This window comes from Heloderma suspectum, chromosome 4 (assembly GCF_057233095.1).
Source record: "Heloderma suspectum isolate Gila_16-S chromosome 4, 16-S_ref, whole genome shotgun sequence".
Taxonomy (NCBI): domain Eukaryota; kingdom Metazoa; phylum Chordata; class Lepidosauria; order Squamata; family Helodermatidae; genus Heloderma; species Heloderma suspectum.
The window spans coordinates 296,878,931-296,897,663 of record NC_139461.1 but is presented as its reverse complement, the minus strand read 5'-3'; the positions used below and the strand labels follow the sequence as shown (position 1 = coordinate 296,897,663).

Here is an 18,733-nt window from a genome sequence, read left to right as displayed (position 1 = left end):
ACTTAGGTCATTATAAAACCTGTTTATGTTTTGTGGGGTTTGGGGTGGGCCATTGTTAACTTTCTCTCAACTTTTTTATCTTTTACCATTTTAATAAGTGCTACTTGAAAAATATAATAAAACCCTTAGTTATTTTCCTGAAATACCAATATTACTTGGAATTAACCAGTGGAATTAACTGTAGTAGGCCAGATTTTCAGTATGACTGTCCTGTATTCAATAAGATGGGGTATGTCCCCTGTTATCTCTTACAAGTCTTGTTGTAAAAGAGAGCCTGTGATTTATGGAAGATACTGAATACTTGTTGATCCAGTGTGTCACAATACGATCAGACCAACTTCTTCTGAGGCACTGCATCTGAAACCTTGTGTGCTCCAGAAAAATAATTTGTATTTGTACAATACATTTTTATGTGCTGGAAAATATTGTTCCAATATACCATATATGCCTCATTAAAAAATTAAAAAACGACTTGGCTTTTACTTTATGACTGATTATAAAGATTTAATGGGAGCATCGCTTTCTCCATTTTGAGTATTTGTCCACAGGAAGAGAAGAAAGACAAAGTAAGGAAATGATAGCAGAAAAGAGACATAGAGTAGGGAGGATCAAGATCCAAAGTTTTATTTTACATTATAAGAATGTTAATTGGATACTGACACAGGCTAAGGCTTGTCTCATGGGGAGATCTCTGTGCTCCCAGATATCTAGGGCTCACTCAGATCCACAGCATATGAAGCTATCATGTTTTGCTGCACTGCTGTTACATCAGGGTTTGATGAAATTAACATATAAAATGTGTAGGGGAGATGCTTGTCTCCAAACCCTTGGGGACATATCTAGGCACTGCTCTCTGATGCAATCCACTGCATGTTTGGAGACACATGTATCCCTTTATTTCATAAGTATATTGCAGCAAGTATTGGTGAAATTCTTACTTTAGCCTCAATAGACACAATTACAGAACAAAGTGTGGTCCTAAGATATTTCTCATTTGGAAGGTCAGGGGACTGTTTCTGTACCTGTAGAAATATATGTATCTGCGGGTCTCCTTGGCACAGGGACTTCACCCTGTGCTGGTTCCTGCCAGCCCACAAAACTCACAGGTACTCTTATGCAACAAGCATGGGCATACTCAGCATGGCAAAATCCTTATGTGATTGTTCCAAGAGAATTACCTGGCTTCCCTGTAACCCCCAATTTGCACTACAGTCCCAAACTAGCAGAGTGGTAACACTTTTAACTCTTAAGGATGAGCCCTTTCAAAGCTATAAACAGAAGTCTTACAGTCAACCCACAGCTCACGCATTCCTATGCTGAAAGCACTTGTGGGAAAGAAAAGGTGTAAAACCCAGTAATACAATCGCAGACACACACAGGCATTTCACTGGGTGTACATTCTGTGGGATCCCACTGCCAACTGCAGCTTTCCAGTGAGTATGTGTGTCTGTGCAGTCAAATGTGTTTAATGATTTTTCCTAGAGATAGATGTGCTTTCTGCACAGGAAACTTGCGATGTTTGAAGTAGCACTGAGATATGGCTCCTCTGGCAGCAAGCATGCTGTGCCAAGAGAAACCCCTACGGTAACACTGCTGCTGCCACTCTGAAGATTGCACTGTAGCATATGTAGACCCCTCACATACAGTGCAGACAAGCAAGGTACAGAGTGAAAATGGCTACAGCCTATAGAGTGCATGGTGTGGTTAGATGCACACCACAGATACAGGCCTACGTGAGAGGTGTCCTTTTTTGCTGGGCATGTCCACCCTCCCTCTCTCTCTCGAATCGCTGTTAGCAGCAGCCATTCTCCAACAAGCTTCCCTGACAACCATTTGAGAATTCCTCTCGCAAACTAAGTCTGCCACCGTGTGGAGCTGGCAGGACAGGATGAGTCTCTTCCAGGACTAAGGATTTCTTCAACATGTCTAGACTTGCCACACATCCCACTCTCACTGGGCTGTTGTACTATTGACAGCGGCATGGCAGGAAGAAATCCAACAGGTGCAGCTTTTACAGGTCTAGCGACAGAATAGCTACATGTCCTGCAGGCACAGGATTGTATCCAACTTAAGACCCATTCATTTCAGTGGGTCTACTGTAAGTAGGACTAGCATTGGATACAACCCACAGGAGCCCTGATTTGGCGGTGGGGGGGGGGAGAAAACGGGGGCCAGAGGGCACTTCCCGGCCGGACATTTATTTAGCCTGGGGGAGCGACCCCACCAGCGCGGAATACTCCCACGTCTGCGCCACGCAGCCAATGGAAGCGCCCGACACTATAGCGCCCCGCGCTCTGATTGGTTGTTTGCTTTGCGCCGGCTGTCATGAGGGGGGGTCCGGTCTGTTGGCAGAGGGTGCCTCTGATTGGCAGTCGGGCTTCGGGGCGCCGTGATTGGTCGGCTGGGCTTCTGTTTCCGGGTTTTGAGGCGCTTCCGGGTTAAGCCCGGGTTGAGCTGGTTGACTGCCCGACCTTGCGGCCTCAGGCGAGCGGAGGGCCGGCCGTCGTCGGTCTTCGCAGCCATGGTGTCATATTGGAGACAAGCCGGGCTGAGGTACGGGGGGCTGACGCGGCCGGGCCTCGGCTTTCCCCTCCCTTGAGGCGTGACCTGGCCGGAGTGCGTATCTCCCCGAAGGCAAGAGGCCTCTTGAGGAGCCTGGTGGCGCTCCTGCTCCCCTCCCCTCCCCTCCGCCTGCTCCGGAGAGGGAGTCCAGCCCTAAGACAGCTGGGCGACTTCGGTGGGAAATCCGAGCAGTGCCCTTCCCAGTAGCAGAGGGGGAAAGGGGGCAGGGGCGTGTGGCGGTCTACGTTCTTCTCGACAGCAGGAGTTTCCCAGGTGATCGGGTTTTGTTTGCTTAGATTATAATCTGAACTCCTCGAAAATGTGGCCATTTAACGCTGTTTCAAATCTGTTATGCCGGACGCCTGCCCAAGCGCTTCTGTGCTCCTGTATCTTCGTTTACATGAACAGTGTGTAAACGAACAAACAACCCCCCCCCCACCCTTCCTTGGTTCCTAGCTTGCAGTTATTAATACGATTTGTAACTGTGCCAGTGGGTCAGGTAGAGCTGTTCTCTGTGGTTTCTCCTTAACTATGGCCACCCTGTCTTGTAAGTCCTCTCTTCGTAAGGGTTGAAACGCCATAGCCTAGACACACCTTTACCAACTCCATAGGAATTATGTTCACTCCACGTGGTGCAATACAGTTGAGATTTCCTGTCTGGTATCTCGGAGTATTCTATGCTTGGCTGAGTTTGTTGAGGAAGAGAAGTTCATGGGATGTAATAAATGCACCCTCTCCTAATTTTTGACAAGTGATAGCAATGCCTCTTGCCTCATCTCTCACTTCTGTTAACTTAACTAGTTCATTTAAAAGAACAGCAACTACTTGCTTTATGAATATTGGTCTTCTAAAAGTGGATAATAGAAGAGCCCTGTAAATAAAACCACAACAATGACTGATTCACCAAAAACTTTACTTGGATCACTTGTTAGTCACTTGTCACACATCAACAGCCCAAAAGAGAGCTCCATTCTACAAAAAAAAAATGCTTTGCATGATCACCTCTAGTCAGTTCTAACTTGCTACAGCTGACCAAGTTAGAAGTTATTTACAGTCATAGAATAGAATGGTGCAGAGAGCTTCGGCTATTGGGCGGTATAGAAATAAATAAATAAATAAATAAATAAATGTGGTGATGGTCTTCAGCTTAGATGGCTTTAACATCTGAGACAAATTCATGGAGGATGAGCTATTAATGGCTACTTGTCATTGTGGTGATATCTCCAGTATCAGGCAGCATGCCTCTAAATACCAGTCTCAGAGGAACAACAGTGGAGAGGGTTTCCCTAGGTTGGCCATTGTGGGAAACAGGATGCTAAGCCTTTAGTTTAACCAAGCAGGGCTGTTTTTTATGTTCTTACATTGTTGTTGTTGTTGTTGTTGTTGTTCAGTCGTGTCCGACTCTTCATGACCCCATGGACCACAGCATGCCAGGCCTTCCTGTCCTGCGCTCTCTCCCGGAGCATGCTGAAGTCCATATTCATTGCATCAGTGATGCTATCTAGCCATCTCATCCTCTGCCGTCCCCTTCTCCTTTTGCCTTCAATCTTTCCCAGCATCAGGGTCTTTTCCAGAGAGTTTTCTCTTCGCATTAGGTGGCCGAATATTGGAGCTTCAGCTTCAGTATCTGTCCTACCAATGAGCACTCAGGGTTGATTTCCTTTAGTATTGACTGATTTGACCTCCTTGCAGTCCAGGGGACTCGTAAGAGTCTTCTCCAGCACCACAGTTCGAAAGCATCAATTCTTCGGCGCTCAGCCTTCCTTATACTCCAGCTCTCACAGCCATACATTACTACTGGGAAAACCATAGCTTTGATTAGACGGACCTTTGTCGGCAAGGTGATGTCTCTGCTTCTTACTATGCTGTCTAGGTTTGCCATAGCTTTCCTCCCAAGGAGCAAGCGTCTTTTAATTTCATGGCTACAGTCACCGTCTGCGGTGATCTTGGAGCCCAAGAAAGTAAAATCTGTCACTGCTTCCATTTCTTCCCCTTCTATATGCCAGGAAGTGATGGGGCCAGATGCCATGATCTTAGTTTTCTTAATGTTGAGTTTCAAACCAGCTTTTGTGCTCTCCTCTTTCACCTTCAACAAGAGGCTCTTTAGATCCTTTTCGCTTTCTGCCATTAGGGTGGTATCGTCTGCATATCGGAGGTTGTTGATAATTCTCCCGCCAATCTTAATTCCGACCTCTGATTCATCCAACCCGGCATTTCTCATGATGTACTCTGCATATAAGTTAAATAAGCAGGGTGACAATATGCAGCCTTGTCGTACTCCTTTCCCAATTTGGAACCACTCGGTTGTTCCATGTCTGATTCTTACTGTTGCTTCTTGACCCTCGTATAGGTTTCTCAGGAGACAGGTAAGGTGGTCTGGTACTCCCATCACTTTCAGAATTTGCCACAGATTGTTGTGATCCACATAATCAAAGGCTTTAGCGTAGTCAATGAAGCAGAAATAGACGTTTTTCTGGAATTCTCTTGCTTTCTCCATAATGCAGCGAATGTTGGTGATTTGATCTCTAGTTCCTCTGCCTCTTCGAAACCCAGCTTGTACTTCCGGTAGTTCTCGGTTCGCATACTGCTGAAGCCTAGCTTGTAGGATTTTGAGCATCACCTTGCTGGCATGTGAAATGAGCGCAATTGTGCAGTAGTTTGAACACTCTTTGGCGTTGCCCTGCTTTGGAATTGGAATGTAAACTGACCTTTTCCAGTCTTGCGGCCATTGTTGAGTGTTCCAAATGTGTTGGCATATTGAATGCAGCACTTTAACAGCATCATCTTTTAGGATTTTAAATAGCTCGGCTGGAATACTGTCATCTCCACTAGCTTTGTTGTTAGTAATGCTTCCTAAGGCCCACTTGACTTCACTCTCTAGGATGTCCGGCTCAAGTTCAGTGACCGCACTATCATGGCTATCAGGGACATTCAGATCTTTCCTGTATAGTTCTCCTGTGTATTCTTGCCACCTCTTCTTAATCTCATCTGCTTCTGTTAGGTCCCTGCCTTCTTTGTCCTTTATCATGCCCGTCTTTGCACAAAACGTTCCCTTGAGATCTCCAATTTTCTTGAAGAGATCTCTAGTCTTTCCCATTCTGTTGTTTTCCTCGATTTCTTTGCATTGTTCATTTAAGAAGGCCTTCTTGTCTCTCCTTGCTATTCTCTGGAACTCTGCATTCAGTTGGATATATCTTCCCCTTTCTCCCTTGCTTTTCGCTTCCCTTTCCTCAGCTACTTGTAAAGCCTCATCAGACAGGCACTTGGCTTTCTTGCATTTCTTTTCCTTTGGGATGGATTTAGTTGCTGCCTCCTGAACAATGTTACGGACCTCCGTCCATAGTTCCTCAGGCACTCTGTCTATCAGGTCTAATCCCTGAAATCTATTCCTCACCTCCACTGTATATTCATCAGGGATATGATTTAGGTCATACCTGAATGGTTTAGTGGTTTTCCCTACGTTCTTCAATTTAAGCCGAAATTTTGCAACAAGAAGCTCATGATCTGAGCCACAGTCAGCTCCAGGTCTTGTTTTGACTGACTGTATAGAGCTTCTCCATCTTTGTCTGCAAAGGACATATTCAATCTGATTTCGATATTGACCATCTGGTGATGTCCATGTGTAGAGTTGTCTCTTGTGCTGTTGGAAAAGAGTGTTTGCTATGATCAGCGTGTTCTCTTGGCAAAACTCTATTAGCCTTTGTCCTGCTTCATTTTGTACACCAAGGCCATGCCTGCCTGTTATCCCAGTGATTTCTGGACTTCCTACTTTAGCATTCCAATCCCCTATGATGAAGAGGACATCTTTTTTTGGTGTTAGTTCTAGAAGGTGTTGCAGGTCTTCATAGAACCGATCAACCTCATCTTCTTCGGCATCAGTGGTTGGGGCATAGACTTGAATTACTGTGATGTTGAATGGTTTGCCTTGGATTCGTACTGAGATCATTCTATCTTTTTTAAGATTGTACCCCAGTACTGCTTTTCCCACCCTTTTGTTGACTATGAGTGCTACTCCATTTCTTCTAAGGGATCCTTGCCCACAATAGTAGATATGATGGTCACCTGAATTAAATTCGCCCATTCCTGTCCATTTTAGTTCACTGATTTATTTATTTATTACATTTATACCCCACCTTTTTCCCCTTGCAAGGAACCCAAGGCGGCTTACATTATCCTCCTCCTCTCCATTTTATCCTCACAACAACAACCCTGTGAGGTGGGTTGGGATGAGAGTGTGTGACTGGCCCAAAGTCACCCAGTGAGCTTCCATGGCCGAGTGGGGACTAGAACCCGGATCTCCCAGCTCCTAGTCCAACACTCTTGCCACTACAATCTTGCCATCTCATGTTTGACCATCTCCAGCTTACCTTGATTCATTGATCTGACATTCCAGGTTCCTAAACAATATTGTTCTTTACAGCATTGGACTTTCTTTTCACCACCAGACACATCCACAGCTGAGTGTCCTTTCGGCTTTGGCCCAGCCGCTTCACTCTTTCTGGCGCTACTTGGAAATACCCTCTGCTCTTCTCCAGTAGCATATTGGACACCTTCCGACCTGAGGGGCTCATCTTCCGGCATCATCTCTTTTAGCCTTGTGATACGTTCCATGGGGTTTTCTTGGCAAGAATACTGGAGTGGGTTGCCATTTCCTTCTCCAGTGGACCACATTTTGTCAGAACTCTCTGCCATGACCTGTCCGTCTTGGGTGGCCCTGCACGGCATAGCTTATGGCTTCACTGAGTTACGCAAGCCCCTTCGCCACAACAAGGCAGTGATCCATGAAGGGGATTCTTACATTAGGATATACATAAACATGTCCTCTTCTTGTAAGTGCCTTCATGACCCTTGTTAGGATAGAGACAGAATTAAGTTTGCTGATGTCTGTAGAAATGGTGATCATACCCATTGCAAACATGCTTAAAGCTTTAGAACTTCTCAGTATTACAGATAATGAATGAGTTCTCTACTGCTCTTTGTGTTAATCAAGGCATCCATGGGTTGTGATCCTAGATTGGGAAGATTGTGGGGATTAATAATGAGGGGAGGATTGGGATAGAATAGGGAGAAAAAGCTATGTTGAGTAGGACTTCTGAAAGCCAGACATAGCTTTCCTAAAGTAGCCAGCAAAGATGCAAATGCAAGTAGTCAGATAACATACATGCCTGTGGAATAGCTGATGAAACAGACCTCGAGGAATACAGAAGGAACCTCGGTATTGAACTGCTTCTCAATAGCTTATGGCTAGGATTGGACTGCAGGAGATTAATAATTATTCCTATGATCTGTACTTCTCTTTTCCTCCTTTTTCCAGCTACATCCGGTATTCCCAGATCTGTGCCAAGGCAGTAAGAGCAGCCCTAAAACCACAATATAAAGCAGAGGCAGAAAAAACAGCTGGAGCCAATATAAAAATACTGAAACCTAAAAAGGAATGACATGCAAGTAAGTGAGAAAGTTCCTGGGATCCTTTGATTGCAACAAAGCTATGCACAGTTTAACAGCATCAAATAGCACCTTCTACAATCGTCTGTGTTAAATGCTGCAGATTACTCGTACAATCTTCAAAAAGAGAAGCTCAGGATTTAATAAGAGAATGTTCAAAGTCCTTTGAGAACTCGATGGTTCAAGAACAGAAAATTGTTTAGCCCATTTTACTAGGCTAATGAAATTTTGTACTAACATAAGCAAGAGTTGTGCTTCTGGTAACATTGGGTGCTAAGGGGTAAACTCAATGGATAAGGGTGCACACCTATGCATGCTGGCTGGGGAACGCTGGGAGTTGTAGGACTTTTTTCTGTCTAATCATGTGTAGGATTGCATCCTTACTTTTAAAAGGAGCTTACTACTTCTACAGTGGGAACTGGTGTAGCAAATACAGTAAGCAAAACGTGTGTATGTTTCCTGCTCATGCACCTCCTTTGTACTGAGGCCATTGAAAATCCTCTGCATTTGTCTAAATGTCAGAATTGAACATATGAAGCTGCCTTGTTCTGGTCAGACCATTGGTCCATCAAGCCCAGAACTCTGTGCTGACTGCAGCAGCTCTCCCAAGATTTCAGCAGAGGTTCTTCCCCGTCCTTCTCCCTCAGAGCCTTTTCACTGGAGAACCTTCTGATGTTGGACCTTTTATTTGTTTTCATACCTGTGTCTTGCTAGAAATCTCTTTTCTGGCTATTTAACAGGAAACCAGTTTCTGTAGTCTCACATACTACAGCATGGTTGAAACAATGCTAGATAGGTCCTTGGATTACTGTGCAACATGGGTGGAAAAGGCTCTAAAAATTTTAGCTTGCCTAGTTTTGCACAACTCAATGAGTTGTAGACCTCAGAAGTATGGGGAACAATATACTAAAACTAGTTTTGGGGTTGCGAGTTTTTATCCACACTCTGTGTTTTAACAACACTTATTTCATGTCTTAATTGTCTTACAGGGTCTGATCTATAATGGGCAAAATGACGACTCGTGGGCCTGATTGTACACATTGTAACTGCTTCCTCAGTGAAAATTCTGTGTGTGTGTAAATCAGCATGGCAATAAATGGAACTTTGTGAGGATGCTTTTAATGACTATTCTTTTATTGAGCAAGAGTAATGCAATATTTTGGGATTGTACAGTAAAACTGGGTTTTACTAGGTTGTGTCTTCTCTATCTGCTTTCTATAATAAAAGAAGGATGTGTGTCAGCACCACAGTGCCAAGATTGTGAAACTATACATCTGGAACTTGGCATGCATACGAAGAGGATCCTAGGGGTGTGCACCTTGGAGTTATTTGGTTTTTAAAAACACATTCATTTGTTTTAATTAAAATGTGTATGTGTGTTTGAAGCCTGCACTACCACTCTTAGTCACCAGGTGACAGACATCCCTAGTCAGTGCATAGCTTTGCAGTGGACAATTTAAAGCTGAGGGTGGGGAGGGGAGTCTGAAGGATAGAGTTATACGGCTGGCCCCTCTCCCTTGCTAAGGGGCAATTCCCTCTGAGTGCAATGGAGTGGACAGACCCCTCCGAGAGCTATATGGGTGCGCCATGGCAGGCTGCCCCTAGGAGTGCCGGGGGGATAAGGCTTCACTTAGACTGGGCAGACACAATATGTCCGTCTTTCAATGGCATAACATTTCTTGAGGGCTTTGCTGTATCAAATTAAAGGCTATCCCAACCTGCACAAAGCTGGATCCATTCACTGGTGTGTATGTGTATAATCCCTCCTTTTCATTTCAAGTAGCCTAATGTGATCACAAGTATTATAGGAATTTTTTTCAGTCACTGGCTATAACAAAAATACAGTTGAGAATATAATTAAAGCTATGTTCAAATATAACTCAACAATCAATATCCAGAGTAAGGAAACATAAATTAGAACATTTTCATCACTTATAGTGTGATCCTATACGTGTTTACTTGGAAGTAACACCAACTGTGGTCACTGAGCTTACTCACAGGTAGGTGGGTAAAGGATTGCACTCTTCATCTAGTTAGCTTCAAATATTTCAAAGGCTTTAGATCTGCAAAGAATGAGTGCTTCTGCTTTGGAAACAAAGGCAGTGTATATATAAATGTTGCATCCAGTGCTGTGTGAGCAGAAGTCTACTTGTGCAACAGGACATCCCCGCCCTCCCCTCCCCTCCCTCTGCAGCCCCCCATGTGTGCCACAAATCTGCTCCAGAGGGTCTCGCAATGCTCCTGAGCAGATTTGGGGAGTTGCAGGGGGGAGAGGAAAATCCATTCCACCAGCAGTTCCCCTTCAACTGGCAAAACAGCACCACTGGATCCAACCCACAGTTAGGAAGTCTTTTTTCTAAAACATTCTGTTGTCTGAGCTTCTAACTACCTAAAACTTGGAGTGTAGCAGATTAAATCCAGAAGATGCTATGTTCTCACTGACAAGTCTAGGCACAATCCAGACTAAGCACTTTTTTAAAGTTCCATCAATTTCAGTAGGAGAATTAAGCGCCAACTGCGATGTCTTCCATTGGAATTGGTGATATTTAAAAGTGTTTGACAATGGCTAGACTGTGTCCCCTGTTAAGGAAAGCTTTCCCACATTCTGACGCTCTACCACACAACTGTTCTCTTCCTCCGTCCTAAAGTAGCACAACAAGAAATGGGAGAGCGTGATGTTATTCTGCAGTCCTTGTGAGGGGGGGTGAGAGGAAGAGTGGACTTAGCCAAACATGTTCAGGGAATATTAGCTTTAAAAAACAACAACTGAGGTTTTCCAGAGCATTTCTTTTGTCTTGTTGCAATAGTATAAATAATTCAATGAGAATATGATGTACTGTGTCATTTTTGGCATAGCTGGCTGGGGGGAATGATGTTTTGTGAGCCTGTTTAAGCCCCACACAGGAAATTATTGTAAAAGGATTTGATTATTGCTTTTCAAGGTTAAGGATACATGAGCACTTAGGAGTTAATTTCCCCCTTTAATTCATAGGAAAGTTTATGAATGAATAACATTCACCCAGTTTCATCTCACTTTTTATTATGTATTATATAGTATTTGCAGTGAAAGACAGCTTAAATATATATAGTCAAAATTATAGTGTAAGGTAAATGGCAACTGACATAAATGTTTTTTATTACACAGCAAGGTAATACTGGTGGATCTGTCTTTTTCCTCCTAGCAAAACCAGTTTTATAATAAAGGGAAAAGTAATAAATATTTCACATAAGCATTCAAGAGAAATTTGCACCAGAAAACTCAACAATACTCTAAAATACACTAAGGGCATAATCCTATGGATTAGAACTCAGAAGTGACTGACTCTCCAATGCAGGGCAGCTGGAGCACAGAGGGGATCTCCGTGCTCTGGCCACCCGGCATTTGTGGCTAGGTGGCCGATTATGGCTATCTAGCCAGGGCACCTCAGAGCATGGTGGGGGGAGGTCAGATGGTGCACAGGAAATGTAATGGTGCTTCTGCCGTCCCCTTCCCGCCTCCAGGAATACCCCCCTTTTGGCCACTCCTCGCTGCTCTTACAAGCGTGGAGCCCGGGATGAACTGTGCTGCCGGGGAGCGGGAGGGGAGTCAGGTTTCTGGGAACTGACCTTGGAGTGCTGGCTCCGAGCTCAGTTCCCAGAAAATGAAAAATCCTATGGCCGTCTAGACACTGTCTAGCGGATGTAGGATTGCACCCTAAATTCTGAATAAAAAAGCAAAGACTGTGCTGCATAATGTAGACTGGAAATAAAGTTATAAAGTACTTCATAATGTAGACTGGAAATAAAGTTATATTAATAGCTGGTGCCCTTTGACTGCCAGGGGTGAATAGTGTGGGTTGTGGCAAAGTGTCATTTAGTGCTGCTGTTTTGTCACAGAAATGCAGGTTCACTACTAGAAACGATTCCTGAAGAGTAGTTGTCTTAAGTCTTCGTTAGGGAAAGCAGCAGAGTCCTGTGGCACCTTGAAAACTAACACATGTATTGTAAGGATTAGCTTTCGTCCCACTACAGAAAATGATTGCCCTGTAAGTGTCAATACTGTCCATGTTAAAGTCATGCTGACTGACTTATACTCATTTGTTCTTTGCATATAGGTATGATAATGTACTGCTACCCTTTGCATTTCTTAGCCCTTTGGCCACACGATTGGAAACACTCTCTTACACAGGTGTATGTACATTTGGCAACATGCAGCATGACCCTAGGCATGTTTACTCAGCAGTAAATTGCAGCGTGTTCTGTAGTGCTTATGCTCATGTAAGAATGCATACAGTTGCCTTCAGATACCGTTTCATGCATCTGATGGGCTCTACACCTCAATAAACATGTTCAATCTTTAAGTTATAATGGGCTTCTCAGCTGGTTTTATTTAAAGTAAGGCTGATTTAAGAATAAGAAACATACAACTGCTTAAAACCTATCAATAATAGATATTCTGCAAATAATTACTATTAAAATATATGCAGACCAACTGCGATTCTCAAACTATGCTACAAGTCCAACTGGAGCCCTCAGCTGTTTAGCTTATTAACATACCTGGTTTAGGAGCTGCAACCTGTAAATGATAATCCTGGCCCCATTGAACTAACTTGAGAATTCACTCTTGACCTTGGGTTGGATCTAGTTTTAGTCATACTTAAGGGTATACCCTCTGAAATTGGTAGTACTTAATTTAGTCATGGCTAGCTTAAGTCCCATTGAATTCAATGGCATATTCTAAGCACAACTAAATCTGGATCCAACCCTTGACTTCAACACGGTAAGGAAGTCAATCCTATGTTAATATTAGGGTTCACCCAATGAACGTGTGTGGTAGTGGTAGGGTCGAGGTAGCCAAAACAAATATACATAATCAACACATTAAATTCACTGGCTCAAAGCATGGTAATGTCAAATCGCTTAGATGGCTTTTGAAAGAATTGGATAAATTAGTGGAAGCTATCCAACTGTGCCATAGCGCTAATGTTGCTACAGTAGCGTAAATTCAGCAAATCACTGCTTTTCCTCATTGCCCTAGCAAGTGCTAGTTCCATTGTGCAAGTGTTGGTTTACAGTAGCACAGTGTCATTAGCACTAGCTCTGAGGCACAGTTGGATACTACCCATAGGTCTTTCAGTAGCTTTTAGCTATCACACAGTTAAATGGAACCTCTGTGTTCAGAGGCAGTCTACCTCTCAGTACCAGATGATGGGGAAGACTGTTGATTTCATGCCCTGCAGGAAGCTTTCCAGAGTCATCTAGTTGGTTAACAATGGGGGTGGGGGTGGAGAATGCTGAGCTAGATGGATTTTCTAGTTTCATCCAGCAATATAGTTCTTACTTTCTTGCATCATAGGTGCAAAGCTGCTTACAATGAAATTGAAGAAGAAGAAAAACATTTGTCCAATGAATCGATATCTAAATCCACCTAAACTGGAGGTCAGCTAAACAGATAGTTAAGGAGCCGCTATTTTTATTTTTTGGAATCAAATACCATTCTGCAATTATGCTGCAGTTGCGTTCAGTTAAGGTTTCCTATTCATTTGGTTGCTCATCAGAAAACTCCCAGGTGTGTAGGAATGAGTTATGCCAAAGCTAATTGGTGTAGGGAAATTTCCAGGAAGAATGTAAATCAACTAGAAGAATGAAGCATAATGGGAACAGCTACAGTCAGGGCCAGAGATATTGGAACAAGGATAACTGTTTTGGCAGATGGCCTCTGTACACCACCACATTGAAGTTGAAAGGAAACACACCCAGATGGGAGCGAAGTCAGGACTTTCAGCTGTAATTCAAGGGGTTTGACAAAAGTGGGGCACTAACCATTCAGGAAGTACAGCCAGTGGCATACACACACACCCATTGTTGGGGGCCCATAAGTCATGGAACAAACCAACATCATTTCAAACTTAAGGATCGCCTTTAATACCTGGATGAAAATCCTTTGCAGTCAATGACTGCCTGAAGTCTGGAACCCATGATGGACATGACCAAATGCTGAGTTCCCTCCCTTTAGATGCTTTGCCAGGCCTTTACTGCAGCTATCTGCTTCAGCTGCTGCTTGTTTGTGGGTCTTTCTGCCTTCAGTCTTGTCTTCAGTAAGGGAAAAGCATGCTCTATTGGGTTGAGATCAGGTGACTGACTTGGCCATTGAAGAACATTCCACTTCTTTGTCTTCAGAACTCTTGGGTAGCTTTTGCTGTATGTTTTGGGTCATTATCCATCTGCAATATGAGGCGGCGTCAGTTTGGCAGCATTCAGCTGAATCTGAGCAGAAAGTATAGCCCTATACACTTCAGAATTCATCCTGCTGCTTTGATCAGCAGTCAGGTCATCAATAAACACCAGTGACCCGGTTCCATTGGCAGCCATACATGCCCACACCATAACACTGCCTCCACCATGTTTGACAGATGATGTGGTATGCTTTGGATCATGAGCTGTTCCTTTCCTTCTCCATACTTTTCTCTTCCCATCATTCTGGTACAAGTTAATCTTGGATTCATCAGTCCAAAGAATCTTCTTCCAGAACTGGGCAGGCTTTTGTGGGTGTTTGCTGGCAAAGGCTAATCTGGCCTGTCTGTTCTTGAATGTTACCAGTGGCTTGCACCTTGTTGTGAAGCCTCTGTATTTACATTCATAAAGCCGTCTCATGACTGTAGATGTTGACAGTGACATGCCTACCTCCGCAAGAGCATTCTTGACCTGGCTAGATGTTGTGAAAGGGTTCCTCTTCACCATGAACAGCATTCTGCGGTCATCCCCTTTAGTGGTCTTCCATGGTCTTCCAGGCCTTTTGCTGTTGCTGAGCTTGCCAGTTAATTCCTTCTTTTTCAGGATATATCAAACTGTTGTGTTGGCCGCTCCCAATGTTTTCGCTATCTCTCTGATGGGTTTATTTTGTTTCCTCAGCCTACTGATGGCCTCCTTCCCTCGCATGGACACCTCTTTGGACCTCATGTTGGGAGTTCCAGTGAACAGCTACCAAATGCAAATGTAACACTCAGAACCACCTCCAGGCCTTTTCTCTGCTTGATTGGTCATGGGGTACCCAGGAAACAGGCCACACCTGGCCATGCAGCTGCTTGTCAGCCATTCGTTCCATTACTTACAGGCCACCAACGATAGGGGGGATATATGCCACTGGCTGTCCTTCCTGAATGGTTAGTGCCCCACTTTTGCCAAACCCCTTGAATTACAGCTGAAAGTCCTGACTTCACTCCCATCTGGGTGTGTTTCCTTTCAACTTCAATGTGGTGGTGTACAGAGGCCAACTGCCAAAACAGTTAACCTTGTTCCAATATTTCTGGCCTTGACTGTATGTAGATTTGAATAACTTATTTAGCAATTAACAAACTTCTATGGCCGATGTGACTTAAGAGGATGTTTGGACAAAAGAGTCAATAAGTACTCTTGCCTAGGCACAGTCACCCTGATGCAACAAGGAGCTGTTCATGCTGAACATTTGCATCCTCTGTGATGCTCATCTAGGGTCCATTGTATTGGCTGGAGGTGTCTCATGATGTCGGTGGAGATGTGTAACTCCATCTTAGACCATTGATTGTTGCATGTGATTAGAGCTGAATTAGAACATTTATCTTTTGCTTCTTGATTGGTGGGAGATTCAGGACAGATAAAAGGAAGTACTTCTTCACATAGCGCATAAACTAAGTAATTTGCTACCACAAGATGTAGAGATGGCCACCAATTTGGATGGCTTTAAAAGGCGGTTAGACAAATTCCTGGAGAAGTCGATTAATGGCTACTAGTCCTGATGGCTATGTGCTACTTCCAGTACCAGAGGCAGTATGCCTATGTGTGCCAGTTGCTGGGGAACATGGGTGGGAGGGTGCTGTGGCACTCCTGTCCTGCTTGTGGGTTTCCCGGCGACAGCTGGTTGGCCACTGTGTGAACAGAATGCTGGACTAGATGGACCCTTGGTCTGATCCAGCATGGCTCTTCTTACGTTCTTATGCTCTGTCAGCCATCACACTCTGTCATGTAATCTCTTGGATTTGTCCTTTCAATCCAGCAGGCTGGTATGCTTATAACTTCTTCCTGTTTGAAATACCTTTATTAGCAGTTAAAAGCACCAATTCAGAAGAAACGCTGACTGTTTTGATCAGTTGGAGGCACTAAAGTTAAGCAAAGCTGTAAGTAGGGGGATTTGTTCTGGTATATATGTCCTTGGAGTCAACGGTGCAGTTGCACATACTTTGGTTTAACACTCAAAAATGGTTGTTTCTGCATTCAATATAATAGTATTAGAAGTTCCTTCAGAAACATAGGTGAGTCCAGCCACCTTATTGGTGATAATCAGTTTGCTTTGGGGGGCAAAAGTTCAATCACTCTTACTTTTAGAGGGTTTCCTTTTCTTCTTCAGTAACTTCCACTTCTGCCTCCACATATTCTTCTACATCTGCTTTGGCATCTTGATACTGCTGATATTCGGACACCAAGTCATTAGTGTTGCCTTCTGCTTCAGAAAACTCCATCACATCCATCCCTTCACCAGTATACCAGTGGAGAAATGCTTTCCTCCTGAACATTGCTGAGAACTGCTCAGAGATCCTACTGAAGAGCTGCTGTATGGCTGTGTTGTTTCCTATGAAGGTGGCAGACATCTTGAGCCCACGAGGTGGAATATCGCACACAGCCACTTTGACATTGTTGGGGATCCACTCCACGAACTGGCTACTATGCTTGGTCTGCACAGCCAACAACTCTTCATCCACCTCCCTGGTAGACATCTGGCCTCTGAAGATGCAAGCTACAGTCAAATACCGCCCATGACGTGGGTCGCAGGCTGCCATCATGTTCCGTGCATCAAACATCTGTTGGGTGAGTTCTGGAACTGAGAGTGCTCTATACTGCTGACTGCCCCGAGAAGTTAGTGGAGCAAAGCCTGGCATGAAGAAGTGGAGTCGGGGGAAAGGCACCATGTTGACTGCCAACTTCCTCAGATCGGCATTGAGCTGGCCAGGAAAGCGTAGTGAGGTGGTGACGCCACTCATGGTGAGGGACACCAAGTGATTTAGGTCTCCGTAGGTTGGTGTGCGGAGCTTCAGCGTTCTAAAACAGATGTCATACAACGCTTCGTTATCAATGCAGAAGGTTTCATCTGTGTTCTCAATCAGCTGGTGGATGGATAAGATAGCGTTGTATGGCTCAACGACGGTGTCCGAAACCTTTGGTGATGGCACCACGCTGAAGGTGTTCATGATCCTGTCGGGGTATTCTTCTTTGATCTTGTTGATCAGAAGAGTGCCCATGCCAGACCCTGTTCCTCCACCAAGGGAATGGGTGAGCTGAAAGCCCTGAAGGCAGTCGCAGCCTTCACACTCATTCCTCACAATATCCATCACGTTTTCAATCAACTCGGCCCCTTCGGTGTAATGACCTTTTGCCCAGTTGTTACCAGCGCCTGAATTTCCTGAAAGCACAGTTATAAGGAAAAGTGGCTAAATGTAAGAGAAACATCTGCTGAATCACTGGACAAATAAAGGTGCAATCCTATGCATGTTTAGACAGAAAAAAGTCCTACAACGCCCAACATTCCCCAGCCTGGGGAACGTTGGGCATTGTAGGACTTCTTTCTGTCTAAACACGCATAGGATTGCACCCTAGGTAATTCAACAAATTATTTTAACAAGTGAAAATGACTATGCCCAAATGCCAAAAGAAATGAGGTCTAAGACAAGACAGGTGATAAGGTAGTTTCATTAGATCAGCCTTCCCTAACCTGAGGTCCTCCAGATGTGTTGGACTGCAACTTCCATCATCCCCAGCCAGCATGGCCATTATGGGAGTTGTGGTCCAACACATCTGGAGGGCACCAGGTTGGGGAAGGCTGCATTAGACAAACATTAATATGCTCTTAAGTGCATTGGCAACAGTAGGAAGGAAGGCATTGAATCGATGGTGCAAGATGGATTCTGTTTAAGGTGCACATTTACTTGGGAATAAGACCCATAGGACTCAGTTGGACTTACTTCTGAGTAAACATGCCTAGGCCTTCATTGTTAGTAAATATATCTCACATTTTTAAAAAGATTTTCCAGTTTAGCTGTAAGAAATCTTCAGGAAGCTCAGTTCTAGGTTTGTCTGCCTTTATTGGTCTCTTTTCTATAAAGAGCTGGAAAGCTTATGCTAAACAATTACAAATTGTACAACCCCCAAACCTTAATTTTCTGACTAGAACCAGGTTTAGAATTACGGTGTAAAGAATAGGGGTAGAGGTTACAAGGTGTGTATGTTGGAACCAGATGGGTTGTAGCAAAAGTTGGTAACAGGTAAGAAAAAGACTTGTGGTGTATGGAGACATTCCACCTATGTTTAATACAAGTCTGCCTCCAGAACTCTTCTGCCTTCAAATATTTTAGCAAAATATTCTCAGATCATGTTTTCTCCATAACCATGAGGACTAGAAACTTTTTTAAAAAATAAAGAGCAAGTTCTAAGTATTCTGAAACGGCTACTGAAGAGGTTAGCACCTTTGAGGGTCCATTTGTTTTCTTGCCTGAGAATAACATGGCCTACACCTGCAACAAGTGCAAGTTGATCACACTGCTGGAAGAAAAAGTAAGTGGACTGGAGCGGCGACTGTCAACCCTCCAGGGAATAAGAGAACACGAAGAGTTATTGGACAGAATGGGGGAACTACAGCAGCAAAGGGAAGACCAGAAGCTTGAAGAGCAACAGCAACATGAGGCAGTGGGAAATGCTGAGGTGAAGAAAAATGGAGTAG

General features: G+C 44.0%; 2 protein-coding genes across 2 annotated transcripts in view; one reads left to right on the top strand and one right to left on the bottom strand.

Annotated features, from left to right (window-relative positions):
• The first annotated feature begins 2,424 nt into the window (after positions 1–2,424).
• On the top strand, positions 2,425–11,963 carry ATP5F1E (ATP synthase F1 subunit epsilon). The gene is made up of 3 exons (XM_084854292.1): positions 2,425–2,553; positions 7,877–8,007; positions 8,997–11,963. The coding sequence occupies exons 1-2, from the start codon at positions 2,522–2,524 to the stop codon at positions 7,998–8,000; spliced, it is 156 nt and encodes a 51-aa protein (XP_084710418.1). The 5' UTR covers positions 2,425–2,521; the 3' UTR covers positions 8,001–8,007; positions 8,997–11,963.
• TUBB1 (tubulin beta 1 class VI) overlaps positions 11,031–18,733 on the bottom strand; it is a 20,665-nt gene continuing 12,962 nt past the window's right edge. The window contains exon 4 of the mRNA XM_084854291.1: positions 11,031–17,419. Coding sequence (XP_084710417.1) covers positions 16,344–17,419 — 1,076 coding nt within the window. The 3' untranslated portion in view covers positions 11,031–16,343. The remainder of the gene's footprint in view (positions 17,420–18,733) is intronic.

Coding starts and splice junctions, on each gene's coding strand:
- ATP5F1E (XM_084854292.1), top strand. CDS start 2,522: ATGGTGTCATATTGGAGACAAGCCGGGCTGAG. Junction 2,554..7,876: donor TGGAGACAAGCCGGGCTGAG/GTACGGGGGGCT, acceptor TCCTTTTTCCAG/CTACATCCGGTATTCCCAGA.